Source organism: Mangifera indica, unplaced genomic scaffold (genome assembly GCF_011075055.1).
Source record: "Mangifera indica cultivar Alphonso unplaced genomic scaffold, CATAS_Mindica_2.1 Un_0071, whole genome shotgun sequence".
Classification (NCBI taxonomy): domain Eukaryota; kingdom Viridiplantae; phylum Streptophyta; class Magnoliopsida; order Sapindales; family Anacardiaceae; genus Mangifera; species Mangifera indica.
Window position 1 is genome coordinate 96,890 of NW_025401163.1, and position 25,247 is coordinate 122,136.

Consider the following 25,247-nt stretch of genomic DNA (forward strand, 5'->3'; position numbering starts at 1 on the left):
GGAGTAATGCTATGAGTATAACTTTGTACATAAATAATATCATATCATCATGTGATTAAATAATTAAAAATTAAAGATAAAATAACACTTAATTATGTGATGATACATTATTATTTATAAATAAAATTATACACATAATTTTATTGTTTGGTTTGATTTTTCTAGCAGCTCCTACAAGATACCCTATGCTAGATTTCATCCACTAAAACAAATTAATATTAATAAATAAATAAATATTATATAAATATTTTTTTAATCCAATCAAATTTATTTACTTATGCATGGTAAAGCCGCCACAAATGTTCTCCTGACCTGAGAACTTTATTATCAACTGTTTCTTACTTTAATCGTTGAATTGAAACTTATTCCAATTAATATTCTCAACACGTTGAATTGATCAAAGTCTTATATTAATTGTGAAGGAGTGTGGTCAACTTCAAAACAATTATTTTTAAGAATAATTAATTACACAAGTCTACATAAAAATAGGGAAATTGAAAAGTTTGTCACTATTTGGGTTCGTGGATATAAATTTATCATACTTTTTAAACTTTAAATATTTATAATATAAAAATGGACATAATACCTAATTATCATTATCTTCAAACTAGGGTTGATGAAATATCTAAAGTACTTTAAATTTTTATAATATAAAAATGACATTATACCTAATATCATTATCTTTAACCTAGGGTTGATGAAATCTCCAAGGTTAACAAGATCTCCCAGCCTTGGATGGATGATGTCAAAGTGTAAAAATAATTGCATTTACAATAATTGAAATTGAAAGATAAAATAAGTTTTATGAAATTAGATTGATATTTTAATAGATAAATTCTTTGAGTTTTTGTACCATAAAAAATTCCAATCATCATTTACAAGTAGTGTTGAACCCAAACTGGTTGGCTCGAGTTTGAAAGTCCACTTAGATTGGAAAATCAATTCAGTCTGATTTAGTTTGGTTCAAATTTGTTTAGTTTAAATTTGAATCGAGTTTGAATTAGGAGATTCTTCTTGTTTTGAAATCAAATCGAATTCAAGCTAGAAAGAATTCAATTCAGTTTGGTTCACAAGCTAGGTAGATAACTCGATTCGGTTCAAATTTGATTAAATAATTGTTAAATGACATCATTTTGATAATGAATTAGAATTCATACCATGAATTTGAAGTACATATTCGAACCATAGATTAAACTATACATTTGAGTGAAACTCCAACGGAATTCAAACTAAATCATTTTTATTCAAACTGAACTCTAATCATCATTAATATTGATTCGATAAATTCATATTAAACTTAAACTAAAGGATATTTAAATTTATTTTGATTCATATCCACCCCTATTTAAGGATAGCATAATCATTCTAATTGAATTCAGTTCAATTGATATCCACCCTTTCTTGGAAACTCAATTTTTAATACGAAATTGAGTCCACAGGCAAAAAATATCTTCTTATCATTACATTTAGATGATGATATTTTGAGTTCTATTGTAAATACAATTAAACAAATTTTAGAAGTAGAACGAGATAAAGGCAGAAGAAAACAAGAAGAAGATATATAGGGAGAAGAACAATCTATAATTAATTGAGAAAAAGACGTGTATACAAATGAAAGGAGAGGGTCTTTAGAGTGCATGTTTATATTCTTGGATTCACACATAATTTGTCAACTTGCCTACGTGGCAGAAAATCCACCATATGTAACAAGATCAAGTGGTAGGCAGACATTTTTAATGGAATTGAATTCACAAAATATCTTCTTATTCTTGCTACGGGGTTAAGGAGAATCCTCTTTTCCTATTCGTTTTGTCAACTTGCCTACGTGGCAGAAAATCCACCATATGTAACAAGATCAAGTGGTAGGCATACATTTTTAATGGAATTGAATTCACAAAATATCTTCTTATTCTTGCTACGGGGTTAAGCAGAATCCCCTTTTCCTATTCGTGCTCTCTCCGTTTTCTCCTTTTTTCCGGTCTTCTTTCTGTACCCTTGGTGGCCCTTCTCGGTACGGATTGCATTATTGCTGGGATAGTTTAATTTAATCCCCATATTTAAAGATTAAAATGACAATTTATCATTTATTATTAATATCCTTTGTTTATTTTGTAGTATAATAAAAAATTATCATAATAATTTTAATTTTGTTTATAATTTTTAAAATAATAATATTTTTATTTTTAATTAATATTAAAATATTTTTATTATTAAAAATAAAAATCACCATAAATAACCTTAAAATTTTATTAATATAAATTAAGTTTATGTTTATTAAAAATTTATAAATATAAATAATTATTATATTTAATTAAATATAATAAAATAATATTAAATTATTATTTTACTTAAATATCATTGGTATAATTATTTTAAAATATTTTTAGTTATTTTATAATTAATAATTAAGAATAAATTTGTAATAAAATCAATAATCTTTTAATATATAAAATGAAGATGGTAATCGAATTATTTTTTATATTACTTGTTATATTATTATTGGTAATAAAATATTATCAAAATTTTTTATTACTGACAAATCAAATAGGTAATGTTGATAATAAAAAATAGATTATTAGAGTAATATTTGATTACTCCAAGAAAACATCCCTTTAAATAAAATAATATTTTGATATTTTTATTAGATCAAACCAAACGTAATAATTATTTATAACTATCAATTTTTATCATATAAAATAATAATTTGTGTGATTTATTTTTGTGATAATATTTGATTTTCGATAATAATACATTTTTCGAACCAAACACACCCTAATGTAATAGATTTTATATAAATTTTATCTTAGAAATAGGTAAGAAGCGAAGAAGTGATGAGGGGGGAACAAGTTTAGAGTTGTATTTGAACTGAGCCAATTTGGTCTTAGAAGCTGACTTGATATAGTTTAGTTAAACTCGAATTCATATGATTTGAATTCAAGCCAAATTTGAGTTGAAAAATTTGACTTGTTTTCTAAATCAAACCGAACTCAAGTTAGAAAGTGTTTGACTCAGTTTAATTCAAATTCAGTTAGAATTCATTATTCGAATCAATAGTTTAAATTCATAGTTCAATCCAGCACGGTCAATTTTCTCGGCGCTGACTGTTGACCCTTCTTTCTCCCTTCAATTCCATGCAAAGTAATGTAATTATTAATAAAACAATCAACCCCCATCTGCCCATCTCACAACGTATTTGAAAAGTAATCTTTTCTGTTCTTGTCTTTCTCTGTTTCAATTTAATAATTGCTCATCAAGTTTGAAGTTTAGAATTAGAGTTGGTTACATGCATAACAGAAGCCTTCGGAGTTAGCGGTAATAGCAAAAACAAGTCTTTTTTTTTATGTTGTCTTCAAATTCTTTCTTCTTTCTTTTAATCACTTCACTCTCTTTGTGTTAAAAGTGTCGCTTCTCTCTCTCATTTGCTTGTCATTTTGCTGTTTGCGTTGAGGACCGAAGGAGGGAGAGGAGATAAATTTTGTTGCAGAAGAAAAATGAGGCTTGGTCTTTTAACGACAGAGGTTGTTTCTCTTTTTGTTTTGGGATTTTTGGTTCTCAACAGCTGTGTCAACTTTGGATCTCACGCTCAGCTTTTGCCTGCTGAAGAAGGTAAGTTCACTGCAACAAACTCAGTTCTTATTATCCGGGAAAACGTGAAGTTTGATTTTGATTTTGTCTCTGTTTGCTTGGTGATGCTTGTGAAAGTACGTTTTTTTTGTTTGGTTTCCTAGAATTAGCAGATAGAAGAATTTTGTAGTCTTATATCTTCATTTCGTGTATAAATTTTAAGTTTGATCTTGATTTTGATTCGGAGTAACTGATTTTAGTTTCTGGGTATGCTTTTGTGAGTGTTTTTGTTCTGTCTCTTGCATTTGCTGTGAGAACTCTTCTCCTCAGTTGGAGATAATCTAAAGAAAGTTATTAAAACGAAAGATTTGTTTAATTATATTCGACCTAGAAATGATCTCTTTTTCTTTCAGTAATCTAATATGATCGATTGTTTGATGTTAAATCGTTTCTCTTAGTTTCCTGTGATTTGTTTGGTTGGCGAGAAAATATAAGCCTTTAGAAAGTTCTAATTTTCCAGGAAAACACAGTGTGTGAGAAAACAATTAGAATAGTTTCCTGTACTTTGGTTTCTTAGTATGCTTTTTTTTAATTGATTTTGGTTTCCGGGTATCTTCTTCTTTAATTGTTTTTGTTCTGTTTTTCGACGTTTGTTGTCAAAATTGTTCTGTTTGGTTGGCAAGAAACTGAAAAATGAAACCCAAAAAAAAAAAAAAGGTGGAAGCTTTGAGTTTCTTTTCTTTTAAATTCCACGGAGGAAAAACTCTCTTTCTACCTCAATAATTCATTTACCAGAATTATTATTGTTCACGGTCAAATCTCTCTCCTATTTGTTTTTTATTTTTTTTTTCCAATTTTTGGGGGTTTGGTTAGTGAGAAATTTTCGGGATTGGAAAATTTTGCTTTTCTAGGAAAATAATTAGTGCAAGAAACCATTTTGAATATTTTTGTCTAATATTTTCTCTCCATAAATAGCGTGATAATGAAAGAAAGCAAACTTAGATATTTTGAATATATATAAAAATGCTTTTAGATAAATCCACTAAATATTTGTGTGGGCATTATTAGTATGATAATGAAAGAAAGCAAACTTTGATGTCAAAGAGATGAAATATTCAAACAAATCTTGCCTTCTTTGCCCTGATGAATATTTTATTCTGTGTGGGTTCACAGTGAGAAACTTGGTAACAGTGTAGATCGGAGACATTAATTTGATTCTGTGATATGCATTAATCATCCAAGAATTTTCATTTCCCACAATAAAAACAAAACCTATTCTCTGTCTTTCTTGCAAGTTGCAAGTGGGATTGTGATATGTTTCTGTAATGGCAAGAATATGACCTTTATCTAATTTCCAAACACAATAAAGCTCTGATTGATAACTAGGGATCTTCCTAACCCATGTGAAATTACTGATTTCTTCTCTGATCATGAAGAAACTTGCCATTTTTTGACACAGTTCTTTAGTTGGCAAAAAGTATATACAGTATGTAGTAACCAAATCTAGCAAAAGTTTTATTATAATAACTGAGGCTGGAATTAATGAAGCTTGACTGAGACACACATTCATTCTTGTTCATTGACATGTGAACATTTATGAAATTAATGTGTTGAAAGAGTACTCACCTTTTGACCATTTGCATTATCCTTGACATGGTGGAATATGAAACTGATTGCTTTAGCATTTCTGATTAGATTTAGTCTTGATTCAATTTTGTTCTAGTGCTCATGAATGAGTTTTTTCTCTGTGACAGTGAGTGCTCTCGAAGCAATACTCTCGAAACTGCAGCTCAAAAATAAAAGTGTATCCTCAACTTCCTGCAGTGACAGTGCATGGACTAACTATGATTCTTCAACTAAAAGCAATATCACCTGTGATTGTTATCAGAACAATACTGTTTGTCATGTCACTATTTTGTATGACCTTCTTCCCTTTAACAACTGTCTGTATATGCACAATTTATGTTATAGTGTTTACTTAGCTTGTCGTTACAGTTAGTTCTGATTTTACTTAAAACAGAGACTGATATTATAATTTTAAAGTGAATTTTAGCAGCCCAGTTAGTACTTTGTAACATCCATTTTTTTGACGGCAGATATTGAGTTTTTTTTGACTAATTTCTTATTAATTAGAAGTGTTGCGGCCTATCTTAGGAATTCTAATGCTTTTGATTTTCACTGTCAAGTTCTGGGCTTTTTCTGTTTGCTACTTTCTACTTATATCTTTCCTTGTTATTTTTGTTGTGATAGCTATATGAAGAGTCAAAATTTAGCTGGAGTTTTTCCTGAAGAATTTGCTAATCTTACTTTTTTGAGAGAAATGTAAGTGGGTGTTCCTTTTTTCTGCATTACGATATCTTTGTGCAATATCGGCACATTTTATCAAATGGTTCTCTAAAATTTAGGGCTAAGTGAAGTTGGTTTTGTCAAAACAGCGATCTTACCCGCAACTATATTAATGGAACAATCCCTGCAAGACTGGCTCAGCTCCAAAATCTTACCATTCTGTAAGTTGCTCCAAACTTTTACCACTCTAAATGAGTTCCCTTCTGCATTTGTTTATCTGGTTTCCGAAATTCCTTACATTTTCTCACTGTGACTTTGAGTGCTTTTTCCAATTCATTATTTATTTAGTTATTGATGATTTAGATAACTTGTTGGTAGGTTTATAACTTTATGTACATTGCAGGTCCCTTTTGGGAAATCGTATTGGCGGTTCACTTCCACAGGAAATTGGTGACTTTCCTTCACTTGAGGTGTTGTAAGTTATTCATCAGACTCCATGCTTAAATGTAGTAAGAGCTACTTAAAACATCAATGTCAACTGTGTTTCAATTTCAGGGTCTTGGAAGCTAATGAATTTGAGGGACCTCTTCCTGAAACCCTTGGAAATGTGAAGACCTTAAGGAGACTGTAAGACTTCTGTCCTTATCTTCCAATTTATTCCTTTTCTGAAGAATCAGGCAACTGCTGTTGGTGCTTCAGTTCAATTTTTAACCCACTGTGTACTTCTACAGTCTTCTTTCTTCAAACAATTTTACGGGATCAATACCAAAATCACTGGGCAACCTGACAAACTTACAAGATTTGTAAGTAATTTAGTGTGACATAAACATATGAAATTTTAGTGTTTAGAATTTCCTGATGAAAAAGCTTGATGCACTTTTGCAGTCGGGTAGATGGAACCAATCTGACAGGAAGGATACCTGATTTCATCGGAAATTGGAGTAATATGACCCGACTGTAAGTTTTTTACTTCAATAATTTTTCTTCTTTAAGAAACCGAATTTCTATTGTTTAGAACTTAATAGTTTTCTGAGTCAATTTAAATCTACTGCAGTGATATGCAGGGAAGCTCCTTGGAGGGACCTATTCCTTCCACTATATCACAGTTGACAAGTTTAGAAGAACTGTAAGCACTTGGTCCCGTGTAACGGTGACTACAATATTCAGTTTAGCAATCTTATTCGTCGTTATAAATAGAGAGTACTTTAATAATAGAATTGTTGATAATTTCTGGTGCTTGTCTTCATTTTCAGAAGGATTTCTGATCTGAAAGGATCAGGTTCGCCTATCCCAGATTTGCAGAAAATGACAAATATGGATAGATTGTGAGTTGACATTGACTTAATTTACTGCAATACAACATTCAATTTGGCTCATCTTTTATCGCATTAACTTATCAATGGGTCAACTCTATTTCTGTGACCTAGGGTACTGAGAAATTGCTTGCTTAATGGTACAATCCCAAAATATCTTGGGAGTATGTCAAAGTTAAAACGTCTGTAAGTTGCTAATCTTTTCTGTGCTGATAGATCAATATATGTTAGAAACTGCACCTTTTTATTTGGATAGGAAACAGTATATAAGAAAATGCTCTTCGGTTGATAGATTTGTTCGAAGACACTGTACCTTATTTATAATTGCATGGTCCACCTTTTTATTATTGTAGAGACTTGAGCTCCAACCAGTTGACTGGTCAAATTCCCGAATCACTTCATAATTTGGATGCCCTAGATTCCGTGTAAGTCAATTAGAATATTTAGTGATTCCTTGTCTATAAGCACTTCAACATGTAGTACTTTTGCTAATTTATCAGTGGTCTGCATACTTTGTTTTTTCATAGTTTCCTCGGCAACAACTCATTAACTGGAGCAGTTCACAATTCGATACTAACTGACAACAAGAAGTGGTAAGTTTGCCATATTTATCTTGCTGACACAAGACTTCAGGATGTCAATTATGATGGCTCATTCATTTTGAGAAATTTTTTTTATCGATTTTGCGGCATTGCAGGGATTTATCTTATAACAATTTTTCAGAGCTATTTACAGCTAGTTGTAAGCAGAGCACAGTGTAAGAGACTTTTCTATATCAGTTACTTTTATCATTTGTCCATGTCTGTACAGATCTTCTTATGTTTAGTTATTACTATTAATTCTGTATTATATCTTCTGTTGTATCTAAATCTTTCCTCTATCACTTCACAGGAATGTAATCTCTACTCTTCCATCCTCTGTGAGCAACTCGTAAGTTTTTTCTTTGTCTTTTGCTTTTTTATGTTATCAGTAAGGTTGTAACTTTCTTTCTTGTGTATATATAAAAACTAAAACATTAATGATTAACTCAATAAATTTTCAAATCATAGAAGTTCTTGGTGCTTCATGAAGGACCTTCCCTGCCCCGGAAAAGCCACACGTAAGTATACACTTGTCAGTTTTATTTTTTCACCCAATTGCAATACCCACCTGATTTAAACTTAGCTATACTCACAGCAGAAGAATTTGTTCCTGCAGACTATTCCTTGTTTATTAATTGTGGAGGACGTTCATTGGATTCTGGGGGCAATACCTATGAAGATGACTCAAACACAGAAGGTCAATCAGTCTTTTCTTCGGTGGAAACACGGTGGGCTTATAGCAGCACTGGGATTTTTACAGGCGATGAAAATCGTGGTTACTTGGAATCGAACCTGAGTGGTCTGAATGTGAGTGGTGAAGACATCTACAAAACTGCTCGCCTATCACCGCAATCACTCAGGTATTTCGGCCTGTGCATGCGACAAGGCAGTTACAATGTGAAACTCCACTTCGCTGAAATTATGTTTACGAATGATCACACGTTCAGTAGTCTTGGAAAGCGAATATTTGATGTTTCTATCCAGGTAAACGAAAAACGAGTACTCAATGTTTTATACTTAAAGATTTCTTCAGCTTTTCAGAAGAAGAAGAATGTTAAAATTTTGGTTAATCTTGCAAAGTTCTAATGATCTCAATTTGGCACAGGGAGAGGTGGTTTTAAGTGACTTTAACATTATGGAGGAAGCTGGAGTTGCCGGTAAAGGCATCACGAAAGAATTTAATAATGTCACTGTAACTGGTAGCACTTTGGAGATCCACTTATACTGGACAGGGAAAGGAACTGCTGCCCTTCCTCAGAGAGCTGTTTATGGGCCACTTATTTCCGGAATTACAGTGACACCAAGTAATGGTTTCTCCTATAGAAGGATTTTCCCTATTTTTTCCTGCCAACTTGTCCTATGACTTCTTTATAATTTCTACTTTTAGACTTCAAAGTTGACACCGGGGGTTTATCAGTTGGAGCCATTGTTGGCATCGTACTTGCTTCCTGCGTAGTTCTCGTACTGGTGGTGTTGGTCATTCTATGGAGGCTGGGTTACTTGTGGGCCAAAGGCCCTGAAGACAAAGGTAATGTTTATAATTCAAAACTATGTTTGCAGTAGTTAAAATATCTTTGCTTCATTCTGACATTAATATGCCCACAATAATTTCCTTTCAGTGATGGTTGGCTAAAGCTTCTCTTTTTCAGTGATGGTTGGCTAAAGTTTTAATTTCCTTTCTTGTTGCAGAACTCCGTGGTCTTGATCTTCAAACTGGTATTTTCACTCTAAGGCAAATTAAATCTGCTACCAATAATTTTGATCCTGCTAATAAGATTGGTGAAGGAGGATTTGGGCCTGTTTACAAGGTAAAAATGGTTGTCATAACTTGGGAGTTTCGAAAGACTGGCAATTGCCAAAGAATTACCATGTTTACATGTCTCTGAAACTTCCAGGGAACATTGGCCGATGGTGCTGTAATTGCTGTGAAGCAGCTATCCTCCAAATCAAAGCAAGGAAATCGTGAATTTGTGAACGAGATAGGCATGATATCTGCTCTGCAGCACCCAAATCTTGTGAAGCTTTACGGCTGTTGTATCGAAGGAAAAGAGTTGTTGCTAATATACGAGTACATGGAAAATAATAGTCTTGCTCGTGCACTTTTTGGTAATCAGATCATCAACATTACATATACTTCTTAATTAACTTCTATCAATTGTGGCTGAACACTTTTATATTTTCTCCTATTCTAGGTAAACCAGAACAACTGCTCAACCTGAACTGGGAAACAAGAATGAACATATGCATAGGTATTGCTAAGGGATTAGCATATCTGCATGAGGAATCGAGGTTGAAAATTGTTCACAGAGACATAAAGGCTACCAATGTGTTGCTTGATAGGAATCTAAATGCGAAGATATCAGACTTCGGTTTAGCTAAGCTTGACGAAGAAGAGAACACCCATATTAGTACTCGTATAGCTGGAACAATGTAGGTCTTTTTTTCCTTTTGAATGGAGTATCAATAAAATTTTTTCATCTAGCTTCAATATCTTTTTCTTGTCTAGAGGATACATGGCACCTGAATATGCAATGAGGGGCTATTTAACCGATAAAGCAGATGTTTACAGCTTCGGAGTTGTTGCTTTGGAGATTGTCAGTGGCAAGAGCAACACTAATTACAGGCCAAAGGAGGAGTTTGTTTACCTTCTTGATTGGGTAATTGACATTAACAACATTCATCACTCTATACAATTTAATGAAGTTACATTGCAGTTCTTGCTTTGACATTTTTTCTATTCTTTTCTTATTGCAGGCATTGGTCTTGCAAGAGCAAGGAAACCTTCTTGAACTTGTGGATCCATCTCTTGGTACAAAATTCTCCAAAAAAGAGGCAATGACCATGCTTAACATTGCTCTTTTATGCACCAATCCATCTCCCACTCTCAGGCCATCCATGTCTTCTGTTGTTAGCATGCTTGAAGGCAAAAGTGCAGTCGAGGCACCTATCATTAAGCGCAACACTGACAACAATGATGCAAGGTTCAAAGCATTAGAGATAATATCACAGGACAGCCAGAACCACTTCACAACCTTCTCTCATGGTAGTCATGAAGGACCATGGTCAGGTTCCTCGACTTCTCTCCAAACCAAAGACGTGTCTATAGAGGAGGATTCTTCATCAAGAAGGCTTCTTCAGTAATCTTTAATAGTCAGTGGAAATTTGAGAAATGATGCTTCGAAAAATTTTTATTTAGAACTGTAAAGAAGGGTGAGTTGGATTGTGTTAGGAGCCAACTCTTATTTAACAAAAACAAAACATAAAATACACAATAAAATAAAACTATTTTATTAATCAAAAGATTGAAAGGATAAATTGAACAATTTGGGGAGTTAGGTGTGTCTCATTCTAGATAGTTTGAGGAGTTTGGGATATCTCATTCTTCGACTATTCGAGGCGTCGAAAACCTCCATGAATCAGTTAAGGTTGGTTGTTCAAATTACAAAACCTAAAATATGTTTTCCCCCTTCCTTTTTGAAACTTGATGTTGTTTTTATAATAAAGGCTACTGTTGGATTGATGATAAGTGTCATAATTCTAATATTTTCCTCCCTTTCAAAACTATCTTATTCTCAAGGTGAATATATATGCACACACACACATTCAAAATTTTCTTTTCTTTCCTTTTTTTTGTCACTTTTTTCTTTTTGGGCAAAGGAGTATTTCTCATCTAAGTTTTAGTTCAATCTCAAAATCACATCTATGATAGTTGAAAAACTCAAACTCTTATTTATGACTAAACTATTGTTAAATTTTTTGTTAGCAATAACAGTAAAATCATTATTTTACTATTAACATTAAAAAGATATAAAATTTATTAAATTTTCTCCTGTAAGTTTTAAAAACTAATAATTTCGTTTCGTTTAAAGTTTTCAAAACATTTTTCCCCCAAACCTAGGGGGTTCCATATTTTTTAAATTGCAGCTACCTCTTAGAACTTTTAAAAACAATAGTTTCTCCCTATTCTTGAACTTCACTTTTCAGTGTTCTCTTTCACCTGAGCCAACGGTAAACACTGGTGTGATAAAGAGATCTTCATTTCTTCATCCACGGTATGAAGAAAAAATGTTTTTTCGTCTCATAGTGGTACAACGAAGAGATCTTCATCTCTTTGTCCATAGAGCAATGAAGAGATGTCTCTTCATCTCACAATGGTGCAATGAAAATATGTCTCTTCATCTCACAATGGTGTAACGAAGAGATCTCCATCTCTTCGTTGCACCACCTTTTTTCGTTGGCACCGGAGAAAAAGGAAATTAAAGAGGACACCAAAAAAGATGTCAAAAGCTAAAGTTGAACCATTCCATTCTAAACAATTTAATGAGTCTGAGATATCCCATTTTACGGTCATTCGAAGCATCAGAGACCTCTTTGAATTAATCAAGATTGGTTGTTTAAATTATAAACCCTTAAAAATATTTCTTCCCCCTTTCTCTTTGAAACTTAATATCCTTTTTATGATAAAGATTGTCGTTAGATTGCGCACGAGTGTTTCAATCCTAACGAATTGCATATATGTAGCTCATACTATGAGGTTTATTGCTTTTTTTGGCAGAGTCTTCAAGAAAAGATTGTCAGAAAAGTTTACTAATCAAAATTTGTAATAGAAGAAGCCTTATTGATCTTTTTATTATCTATCATTGGCATGTCCTTCATATCATCATAAATAAATTTTATCATTTACGATTTCAAATTTATTTATTTTCTATATATTACAAGTAATAAGAATTTATAATTCAAATTGATGTGTCTATTGGCTCTCAATGAAAGGTAGGTAAACTCCTAAAGGAAGGTTGAATAGGTTATGTAAGATAATTAAATAATAAACGTTACATAATAAATTTAGAGAGTGACGGGAAGAAAGATAGCTTAATCAATTTAGAGTAGTTTAGAGTTTTTTTTCTCAAGTTTTTTACATCAATTTCTTCCTTGAATTGTTATGGGAAAAGATTTATGAAAAGGTAAAATTGCCCAATGGTCAAATTTTCTTTATCATTGAGGCTTGGAAGAGGTGTTCTTGTATAACATTCCTCCCAAAAAGTACTACCCACTGAAGGAGAAATGTTATGAATTAATGTCCAAAGTGTCTATTTTTTTTTTAAATATTTTAAATGAACGCATTACTAAAAGTGTTTAGAAATTATTTTAAGAAAACTGAAAATCTAGAAGCAAACATAAAATGTATATATCTCATATGAAAACTCATCTGAAACATCTAAGATCAAGGAGTAATCATATACATACCCCTAGATACAATTATACAACTATCTGAATAAGGCCAAAAATCAACAATATCATATGTATGTAACAAAAACCATAGGAAACCAGCTCCAGCCTAGGTCTATCTTCACTGACCTGACTATGCCTCGTAGCTACCTCGATCACCCGTACTTGCAATCATGAAAGAAAAGGAAGTGAGAGATAAGAACACTCAGTAAGGGGAAAGAATTAAGTAAATTATCTCATTTTCTGTTCTAACTCACTTTCGGGACTCAACCCCATATCATAACCTCCATAAGAAATCGAAGGGACAATCTAATTCATTCTTTATTATTTGGGTTATACTTTGTCCCATCTGGTGTCTATTTGATACTTTCTGAAAGCTGACTATAGGGATTTGACACTTTTCTAAGCTCGAGCTCTCTTTTTTTCTCTCACTACCCCATTTTTGAATCTGAATTATGTTCTACTATAAGTATGTTCTACTGCAAGCGGAACCTACTATGGGTCTATATCCTACTACAGATGTGTTCTACTCCAGACATGCCCTATTGCGGGTAGTGTAGTGTAAAGTATCCCCTCATAGTTCATAGCATGCATGCGTGCATTATATATTACTAATTTTGCTTCCATCTAAAATTATTCATAACTTACCAGACTATACTCTTAGGATGACCCTTGAATGTTGAGCCCCAAATTCTTTTTGTTGCTTTTCTTTCTTTTCTTCTTCTTTTCTTTTTCTCTCCTTTCTTTCTTTCTTCCTTTCCTTTTTCTCCTCCTTTTCTTTCTTTCCAAAAACTGGAAAATACTGTTTGCAAGACTGTTCATGCGGTAGGACAACCTTCTTTTTCATACAATTTAACAGTCCCAACGGTCTATACTTCATACAAGCTATATATCGTTGAAAAGAGGATTCAAAGAGCTTTCCAAAAAGCTATAATAGCACTCATAATTCATTAGATAAGGCAGTCAAAATGTGAGATGAAATTAGTGGCAAAAACTTGTCTTCACTATTTATTTGGTAAAGTAGTTCTTTTGGTTCATACAATATTTAACAGTCCAAACGATCTCTAATTCATACAAGTTATATATCATTGGAAAGAGGATTCAAAGAGCGTTTCAACAAGCTATAACAGAACTCATGATTCATCAGATAAGACAGCCAAAACGTGGAATGAATTTAGTGGCAAAAAACTGTCTTCACTGTTTATTTGGTAAGACAGTTTGTCTTGTTCATGCAGTTTAACAGTCCAAACGGTCTCTAATTTATACAGGTTATATGTCATTGAAAAGAGGATTCAAATAGATTTCTAACAAGCTATAATAGCACTCATGATTCATCAGATAAGACAGCCAAAACATGGGACGAATTCAGTGGCAAAACTGTAAATATTATTCAACTCTCTGCCATAAATAAAATCACACACATAGATACCCCAAATGGAAAAATAACATTTCTCAACCTCAAATTCATCATTTATAACATAGCTCCAAGGAACTAAAAGCATAAAACATGAAACATATCAAGGATAATACCTCTTACCTTGTTTAAAGCTAAATCTTTACAAGTTGGCTCCCTCCTCTTTGTTTTGCTTCCTTTATCACCAAAACCACCTTAAATCAACACTAAAACACACTAACATTTTTATATAACATGCATCCAATATATATAAACATAGGAAAAGGGAAAAAGAAAGAGACCTTTTGGTTACCAAAACTCCAAAAGTGTTTTCTCTTCTTTTCTTTCAAATTCTTCAAATCATCCACTTTCCTTCTAAAAATAAAGAAAACAAGCATGAAGGAGGCTGCTTTTCTGGAAGAGGTGGATAAGATGATGGAAAAAGGTAGAATTGCCTTTTTTTTTAATTTTTCTCTCTTTATATAATCTTTATCTTTTTTTCTTTTTTTAATCTCAAAATAGGGTCAAAAGACATAAATGCCCCTAGAACATACCTGAGAGTATTACACCGTGTTCCTTGAGTGGGCATTTGCTTTTTCATTGATTTCTTCTTAAATATATCCTAGAGACTAATGGTTGCTTGAATGACTTTGATTTTTGCTTGAATGATTATCACTAATGAGCATGCAAGATTGAAGTGAATGAATTTTTTTGACCAATGAATCCTTATGTTGGGGCTTACCTACATGAGTGTTTATGGCTTGAAGTGAATGAATTTTTTTGAATGATTTGCCTTCTAAGTAACGAGTTGGACTTTTGAGCAAATGTTTGTTTAATGTGATCAAGTAGCGGTGAGCAAAATAACCAAATCAAAACTAGAACGTAAGCATTTGACTTTCGGTTTCAGTTTCTATTCAAAACCAAAAAATTAGAATAGATTCTAGATAGTAATTTGGTGGAACTGTTACGTTTCGAGTCCGGGACAAGTTCCTACATGTTAGGAACCAGAACCAACCTAAAAAATTAAATAAAATGAGTTGGGCCGGGATCCGACCCAACCTGACATATGCATTTTCCATTTTTGTAATTTCATTACTTTATATTTCCCAAATTTCTTTTCCTGAGCAATACTGTTCCCCCAAATCCCATTTGCTGAACGCCCTAATTTGCTTCCTCCTGCAAAGGCTTTAATTTGACCACGAAAGTTTTCCTTTTCGTTTTAATTGAAAGTTAAAACTAACAGTTGGTGAGTCATGCTAGGATTTAATATAGATAAACTCAAGAAATCATGTAAGTAAAGCACAGGTTTATTTAAAAGAAAGAAAAACTTGAGTAGAAATAGAAAAGGTAGCAGTGAAATCAGATCTGGGAAATGAATTAAAAATAAAGAAAGAAAGTAGCAGTGGCTGAAGCAAGCAGGAATTGAAGAAAAAAGGTAAATGGTAGTGAAGAGAGACTAATTGAACAGAGAGAGAAAGAGAGACCTTGATTGTTGAAGCTGAAGAGAGAAACTAATTTGTTTTTTATGATTTTGCAGTAAGTATTTGGTGAAGTGAAAGAAGTGCTATAAGTTATATATAGGACCAATGGACAAATGAAATGAAATCTCTGAACTAAAACCGTTTGACAGAAATTTTGAAGGAAAAAAAGAGGGGCCAAATGATTGAAACTGTTCAGTGATCCTACTTTTCTACCATAGCCAACCACCTTCTGTAGATGAGAACACCAGAACAAACAAATGATGACTATCATATTACGAGAGCAATCATATTCCTTTCAAGCAAGAAAAAGGTTTAGTTCTTAACCACCAAAACTCATGTTCGTAAACTAATTGTGAACATCATCAGTCACATTGTTTTACAAAGGAGAGAGGATGTGAACTTACACAAGCTAAAGGATTGAGACTGAGCATTGACATCAACAGCCACCTTCTATGCTTTGACCACAAAGCTGGACAAATAGAATGCATTCCATTCTGAAAACCAAAAAATTAAAAATTAAAAAAAACGAGAACTTTCTTTCCATAACTTTCTTTTTCTTTTCATCCCATATCCAACAACCAGAATTGGAAAATATCACTGTTATCCTGCCATGTAGTCGTCTTGTTCAATTATGTTTCATCATCACCAATGATTGGTGAAGCTGTTAGTGATCGTGGTTCATGGGTGTCTCTTTCTTTGATGTTTCAAATTTTCAGTTTTTCACAATTTTTATAATGACGTGTTGCTTCAATTATTTTTCACAAGAATTTTATTCAATCACATGTGTTTCAGCTATTTTTAAAAATTTCTCACTGTTTTAATTATTTTACATTGATACAAGATGCATTGTAGAGATATCTTCCATTGGCATAGGATGCTTTTCAGAGTTGCAAAGAAAAATAAGAGATAAAATCTCTTCGTAGGATATGTTAAGAGGATATTATAAAAAAATAGATTATTGTTATAATATTTTTGTTAAGTATTTATAATAAATAGTATATATGTATATACAATTTTAAAATCTTATAAAAGATAATTTTTTAAAATCTTACAAATAAATAAGAATTTAAATAATAAGTCTTGTTTGATCAAGAAGCGTCGTTGCCACAAACATTAAAATATTCTTGCCGGCTAGCCACCCAGACAAGAAATTAAATAGAAAATCGACTGATCTAAAGTTTGGTCAATTATTTGTTTTTTTATAGTGTCGGCACTCCAGCCTAAATCTTAAATTATAAATTATTACCTTAATTAGAGTGATTAAACACTATTGAATCATAGTTGACATCCTAATTTTTTGTACCATGCATCTAGTTTTTTAAAAAAATTTAATTGACACATCATCTTTATAAAAAATATCAAAAATACTATTAAAAATTTTAAAAATGTTTTTTTATTACTCAATCATTTTCTCTAAAAAAATGTATCATTTCATATCGTTTATATGTATCATATCGTAAGATGCGTATTATATTATATAATATTCACTATATAATATTAATTTGATATATCTTATAACACATATCTTTTTTCACCTACATCGTATTATATCGTATGATACATATTACGTATTATAAGATATTGATAACTATAGGTGTTATTTCATTGTTAATTCAAATTCATCTAATCATATGAGAATATATTATCTGTGTACGTAAATTATATACTAAAAACATAAACATATAATTTTATTGCTTAAACTTTTTACTAGTGTATTGTAATAAAATATGTTTAATTTCTCAATTATTGAAGGATAATACTATTAATAACTACAAGATACTACAAGACAAGTTTTATTGATCCAAGATGCTAGGGTTTCTCATGATTAGTTAGCTGGTTGACAAGAATTGTGGGGAGGACTAAATATGATTGAAGATTAATTTACTATTGTTATTTTTAGATTAGCTTAATTTTAAAACATTATCGAAATTGAGCGCTTGAATTTACCTTAAACTGGTGTTTTCTCTTGAAACTCTCCAAAACCAAGTTTGATTTAATCTGGGTAGAAAGATGAATGGACATTGAAACAATATTATTCTCGTTCAAAGCAAACTATAAAGTTTTGGAGGTGTTTCATTTTTTATTGTTCATTTTTATCTTATACTTTATAAAATTGTGAAAGACTTTAAGAGCAGGGGTTGTTCAACATTGAATGACTTATAAAACAACGTTCCTTTTTCGTGAACAAGCATTGATGAATCGAAGTTCACTTTTTTTTTATAATTAAAAAACACAAAAAAAGCAAACGAAAATCATAATCAATAGATTTATTAATCAGTTTTTTATTCGATTCCATCTATTTTGGTTTGAAGTAGTGTTATATGTATAATTTTTATTATATTATCGTATAATTAAATAATTAAAAATAAAAAAATAATATTTAATTATATAATAATATATTAATATTTATATATAAAATTATACACATAATTTTATGAGTTGATTTGAGATTCCTAGCAGCCCCTACAAGATGCCTCCGTGCTAGTTTCATCCACTAAAACAAATTAATATTAATAAATAAAAAATTATATAAATGTTTTTTAATCCAATCGTATTCATTTACTTATGTATGGTAAAAGCCGCCATAAATGTTGTCCTTAGAACTTTGCTTTTCATTGGATAAAGTGAGTGCGAGCCAACTGTTCCTTATTTTAATAGTGGAAACTTATTCCAATTAACATTCCCTACACGTTGACTTGATCAATTATAATATTACTATGGTAAGTCATTATTGTGATTATAATAGGGGAAATTAAATCAAATGCCTATTTCATTCTTTTATTAAATAAAAATACCTATTTTTTTATTTCAAAACAAAAATACTTATTTTTTCTATTTCAAAGCAAAAATAACCTAAATATTTTTTAAAATATCAAAATTATCTTTCACCACATCTATATAAACCCTTTAACTCTGACTCATTATATAAACTTTTTATATCATTCAAACACTCACTCTTATTTTTACTCAACATCAATTACTGTGGGTTCATTCAGAAGGAAGAAGTTTGTATTTCAAAATTCGAATAAAAAAAGTTAATTCGTGAGAAAAATGTATTTATACGAATCTTAACTCGAAACTTAATTTTATTTGTTAAATCTAGTTCGTATGTCATGTAAAGGGGGTATTTGGATAGTTGATAATAAATTAGGGGTTAAATAAAATGTTAGAAAAATATATGAGATATTTTGATATTACACAATATATGAAGAATTTAAATAATATGTTTAGAATAGATAGATGTATTTTGATACAAAATAACATACAATATGTTAAATAAAATGTTATATAATTATGAGGGGTAAATGAAATGTTATAAAAATATAGGGGTATTTTGATATTAAACAATGTAAGAATGTTGTAAATGAAATGTTAGCAATAGATAGATGTATTTTAATACTAGACAACATACAAGGGTGTTAAATAAAATGTTAGTAATTATAAGGGGTTAAATAAAATTTTATAAAAATATAGGGGTATTCTGATATTAAACATTGTAAGAATGTTGTAAATGAAATGTTAGCAATAGATAGATGTATTTTGATACTAGACAACATACAAGAGTGTTAAATAAAATATTAATAATTATAAGGGGTTAAATGAAATGTTAAAAAAATATCAAGGATATTTTGATATTAAATATTGTAAGAATATTGTAAATAAAATGTTAGAAATAGATAGATGTATTTTAATAATAGATAACATACAAAAGGTGTTAAATAAAATGTTAGTGATATGAGGGGTATTTTGATATTAAATATTTTAAGACGGTTTTAAATGACATGTTAGAAATAAATAAATGTATTTCGAGAGAACACAACATTTAAGGGTGTTAAAAAAATGCTACGTAATTATAGGGGGTTAAATAAAATATTAAAAAAATATAAGGGTATTTTGATATTAAACATTGTAAGAACGTTTTAAATGAAATGTTAGGAATAAATAAATGTATTTTGATACAAGACAACATATGAGGGTGTTATATTAAATGTTAGATAAGTATAGGGGTTAACTAAAATTTTGAAAAAATATGAGGGGTATTTTGATAGTAAACATTTTTAGACATTTTAAATGACATGCTATGAGTAGGTTGGTACATTTTGGGAAATTATAGATGACATATATATTAGTAAATGGTTATAATGGATTTTTTCTTATAAATGTTTAATTTTTTTCCAAAAATTTGTCATTATAGAATTAATAATTAAAATAGCTAGTTATGCGTCGTTTCGTTTCGATAGAGAATGAATTAAATGTAATGATAACATAATGAAATATGTTGGAAGATGTAAACAATTGATTAAAATTCCCTTTGAAACAACATTTGAAGGATCTATTCAACTTTTAAGTGAGCAATGTGGTCTTGATTCAATTAAAAACTACTTTCAACTATCTATAAAGCCAAGAAAAATTGAGTTTGACTGCCCCGTACAGATCCAAAATGATTAAGATGTTCAAAGTCTTATCAATATGTCTCAATACTTTCAGGAATATATTTCTGTTTTTGTTACATGTACCATGATTGAAGGACAAGAAAAAGAACAAATTAATGAAGTTAAAAAAGAATATGATTTGGAAGACTTTATTAATTTCAGTAACGATGCATTGTATATTGCAAATGAATGGGCTCATAGAGAGAAAGATAGGGTTCCTGACTAGAGTGACTTTGAAGGGAATGACATGACTGATATTCCTTTTGATGAGAATATGATTTGGAAGACTTGATTAATTTCAGTAATGATGCATTGTATATTGCAAATGAATCGGCTCATAAAGAGAAAGATAGGGTTCCTGATTAGGGTGACTTTTAAGGAAACGACATGACTGATATTCCTTTTGATGAGAAAAGGTTTGAGCATATGTCACCTGTTATCGGGGGTATAAATAGTTTGTAGTTTGAAGATCCTATCTGGGGTGGCGAAAATTATTCTGGGCCACTTTTTGACAATGTCTCAATTGATCCATTTAGGTGGCTTCTTGATTTTCCTCCACAATAATCAACATTATCAAGTGGTACATAATCGATTCGAGAGGGTAATGTTGTAAAGTTTGGTGATATTTTTCATAACAAACAACACTTGAAAGATGTTGTCGACCAATTTGCCTAGAGAAAGGATTTTAATACATGGTACTTAAGTCTAACATAGGGCAATGGAAGATTAAATGTAATGATGAAAAATGCCATTGGTTTTTATCTGCAACCAAAGTCAAAGTTAGTGAAGCCTTCCAAATTATTAAAATGGATCCAATCCATACATATTCAATTGATCAAATAATGTCACATCTCTGACAAGCTAGGGTTTGGACTTTAGGTCAATTAATGAGGTCAAAGTTTATGTTGATTGATTGAATTTATTGGCCTAAAGAGATAATTGTTGACATCGTCGGCAAATATAAAATTAACATTTCATATTCACAGGCTTAGCGGACAAAAAATTGGCTTTAAATTCATTGAGAGGCTCATCGAAAGAATAATTTATGCTCTTACTAGATTATTTCTATAATTTATAACGTACTAATCCAGGAACTATTACCGCTATTGAAACGAATGATGAACATCGATTTAAGTTTTTTTTTCGTGGCATTGGGATCTTTCACCCGTGCATTTAGACTATATCTTCGACCTGTTATTTGCATTGATACTGTTTTCCTTAAAGGTAGATATCTTGGTTATTTATTCCTTACGGTAGGTCTTGATGGTAATAACATAATATATCCAATTACTTTTAGTGTCGATAAAAAAGAAAATCACGACACGTGGTGTTGATTTTTCAGGAAGGTTAAAGAATGCATCCATGCAATCCCTGAGTTGGCGATAATCTCAGATCGATATCATGTTACATACTCTGTAATGGGTGAAGTATTTCCAGATGTCTATCATGGGTGTTGTTGTCATCATCTTCTATGTAACATGCGATCAAAGTACAAACATGACTCAAAGCTAACTTGTTTAAACATGTATAAAATTGTTATTCCGTTTAACATTTTATAAAATTTGATCATAAAGTTCTCATATTATTTATACCTTGCAGGTTATAGGTGCATATTGGAAAATCACAAAATCATATATAGAAGCAAATTTTGAGGCTATGATACGATGAATCCTCATATTGGGGTTTCCCTGTATGAGGTGGAATTTCAGCGATAGAGCAGGGCATATTTTTCGGGGCATTGACATAACATAATGATAACTAATATTACAGAGTTATTTAATGTCTTTGTCAAACATGCACAGGGTCCGCCTATCACGATACTCATCGAGTTTATTCAAGACATATTATAATAATGGTTTTACAAGAGGAGAAACTATGTAAGTACGTACCTAATTATTATTATCTATTTGAGCATGTCTTTCTTCCCTTATGTTTGTTATTAACAGATATGTTGTTCCTTTTTTCAAATTGCAAATGAATGCCCCAACTTTGTTACCCCATGGACAAAGGAGAAGATTAGTCGTCATGTGTTAAAGTCTGTGCGTTTAGAAGTTCAACCAAATATAACTCTTCAGTTTTAGGTTGTTAGTTTTGGTGGATACATGGGCATTGTAGACTTTAACGAAATGTCTTGTATGTCCAAAAAGTTTCAACTTTCACGTTTTTCCTGCAAACATGTCATTACTATTGCAAAACACATGAAGGTCACAAATGTCAATACATGAGTTCATCCATTCTTTAAGACCGAGTTCTATCATGCAATGTATGCGAAACCTGTCAACCCTCTCACAAATGTCAATGCATGGGTTATCAGAATGGTTACATGCACTAGAAGAAAGAGTTATCCTGTCTCTCGTGCTTAATCTTCGTCGACCAAGTCATCCTTCCAATAGAAATCGACGTCCTTCACCAAAAGAAAATGTTACACCAAAGATATGTGGTCATTGTAAGCAACTAGGGCATATCCGAACCCAATATAAAAGCCCAACACCAGTTCCAAGCTCTATCCCACAAGGTTTATCCCAAAAAGGTAAAGGATCAAGATTTTGACAACCTTTTGTTTAGTTTTATTAATTATATGGTTTATGTCTTTGTTCAAATGATGTGTAATCAATGTATTTTGATTATTGTTTCAATTGAGTAATTATGTTTATATGTGATGTAATAAATTTACTGTAAATAATTTACTATAATTTACTTATGCATGAAGCTTAACTTATAAAAATTAATAAATTATACTATTGAAACTGAACTATATTTGAATAATGACTTGTAACATCATATATTAACTTAGAAAATTTATGCAATTTATTGATTCAATATTATTTCTAAACTAATAATATGATCAAGTTCATGCAATTAATTAAAAGTATCATTCCAAAATGATATCTTGATTTTTTATTTTATATAATTTATCAATTCACTTGAAAATTCCAATGGAATAATGCTATATCAATAATTTTCATATGTAATAATGATATTAATGTTAAAAATATTTTAGTATTCACTAATACCATAACTTAAAGTTAATAACATCACACCACTCTCATATAATTTTTTCCATGACAAAATTATTTAAAAAACAAAATTAAATACAAATTCATATATAATGATAGATAATGTATATCATACACATCAGCATATACAATATATATGTACATAACAACTCCCGTATCAGTTAAAAAAAACAATGATCAAAATAAATATACATCCGTGATCTACTAAATATAGTAAAACTACAACTGTTGGCCTAAAAACCCATACATAGAGGTGGACAACTCTCAGGGAAAATCCACCCTCCGTGACAATGCCAAACACTTCAGGAAGTTTTACATATAAATGTCATAGTCACCAGAGCCCTCGCCCTACTAGGGGACATCTTCTGCTTGACGTAATATTAGTCGATCACCTCATGATGTATGCCCAAAAGTTGTCCAAAAATTCATCGTCTCTAATAATGTTGGTATAAATGTCATGTATGGTCGCATCCTTTGTGCAAAATACTCTAAACTCTATAAGTATGATACCTTAGAGTCGTACACCATAATTGACCAATCACGAAAATCTATAACTCTAACTGCCTTATGTATGTAATCGAAGTTTATAAGGATGAAAATCTATTAATATTGAGAAATTAGAATAGATAAATGTGTAGTATATAATTTAATTCAAAGTAAATTATAAGTGATATACTATTATACTATACGATATCAACCTTCCCCCATGGTTTGTAAAACAAACCGAGGATATAATCTGCCTCAACCATCTTCATGAAGAGCTCAATAAACTAATACCCTTCTGGCGGCATGGTAAGCCAGCTATCGATGCTTCCCGATATGCCTTACAAAGCAGTTGTGGGACGTCATTCAACTGTGTGGAACGATGACCTGTTGATCATTCTGGTGTCGACATAATATGGCCAAAAAAAAATCAACATGCTAAAATGGATATAAAAAACTTGAATTGTATATAAAGCTTTTAATTAAATTATATAGTAAATGCGACTTACATCATTTGTCAGCCACTCACGCAGCTCCATAACAATCCTTTAGAAACTGTCTTTGGACTTTGCTTTGATGAAATAAACTTCATGCTCATCAGATGCTGCAGTTCTAGTATACCACATGAGAAAAGATTCCTCACGCTCTACAGCAGAGGATGGAATGGTTGTGAGTTATTGTTTTACCCTCAATTTGATTGGATTTGTATATAGGGTGTGAACAAACGGATCCTTTCAAATGACCTAATCATGTGCAATACGAATCATCTGCTTAAGTAACAATTATGATTTAATCAATTAATTTTACCTTATCGATGTATGTCTGAGGAGTTTTGATTGGGGAATCCTCTATCATAATCAAGTTAATGGTCCATACCCCCTAAATGGACTATAAAATTAATTTTATATTGTCAGTGATCAGTACATATGAATATATACTAATTATAATGGATATATCTCATCCTGGTTTTCATCGGAAACATCCTTTTATAAGTCCTCCCCTTATGAACTAATATCTATTGCCCTTTTGTTAAAACTGGGGATACCAATAAGTAACCACAGCCGCTCATCCTGAAAAAGAGACAAAACATTTTAAATAAAAATAATAATTTGAAAGATAAATTGATCAATGATATTTCATCAAAAATATACTACCTTTATGGTGGGGGAAGGTGTACAGGAGAACTCTTGATCGAAAATGTCTCACGGCCAGTACCCTATACGAATGAAAAGAACAAATTGGTGAATCATATTTCATATAAAATATAATAACCACAATAATTTTCATACCTTAGGTGTGGGATCTGAAGCAACCAAAGGACCAATTGAAACACCCTCATAACCAGGACCCTATACGAATATATATAAGGAATTAATCAATGGAAATTAATTAAAAAATATAATAATAACGATAAATGACAAACCTTGGAGTAGATAGGTGATGTAATAAAAGAGCCAGTCGAGACCCCCT

The 25,247-nt window shown here is 31.2% G+C and overlaps 2 protein-coding genes across 2 annotated transcripts in view; both read left to right on the top strand.

The window, feature by feature from the left end:
- Positions 1-25,247, top strand: part of LOC123207320 (probable LRR receptor-like serine/threonine-protein kinase At1g53430) — an 83,156-nt gene that overhangs the window by 43,493 nt on the left and 14,416 nt on the right. The window lies entirely within an intron of this gene.
- Positions 3,154-11,270, top strand: LOC123207321 (probable LRR receptor-like serine/threonine-protein kinase At1g53430). Its single transcript, XM_044624684.1, has 25 exons — positions 3,154-3,312; positions 3,457-3,606; positions 5,319-5,481; positions 5,815-5,886; positions 6,000-6,071; positions 6,254-6,325; positions 6,406-6,477; positions 6,582-6,653; positions 6,736-6,807; positions 6,905-6,976; positions 7,104-7,175; positions 7,278-7,349; positions 7,517-7,588; positions 7,691-7,756; positions 7,861-7,920; positions 8,055-8,093; positions 8,213-8,262; positions 8,361-8,728; positions 8,850-9,048; positions 9,132-9,272; positions 9,434-9,552; positions 9,640-9,850; positions 9,937-10,174; positions 10,251-10,401; positions 10,499-11,270. The coding sequence occupies exons 2-25, from the start codon at positions 3,492-3,494 to the stop codon at positions 10,883-10,885; spliced, it is 3,027 nt and encodes a 1,008-aa protein (XP_044480619.1). The 5' UTR covers positions 3,154-3,312; positions 3,457-3,491; the 3' UTR covers positions 10,886-11,270.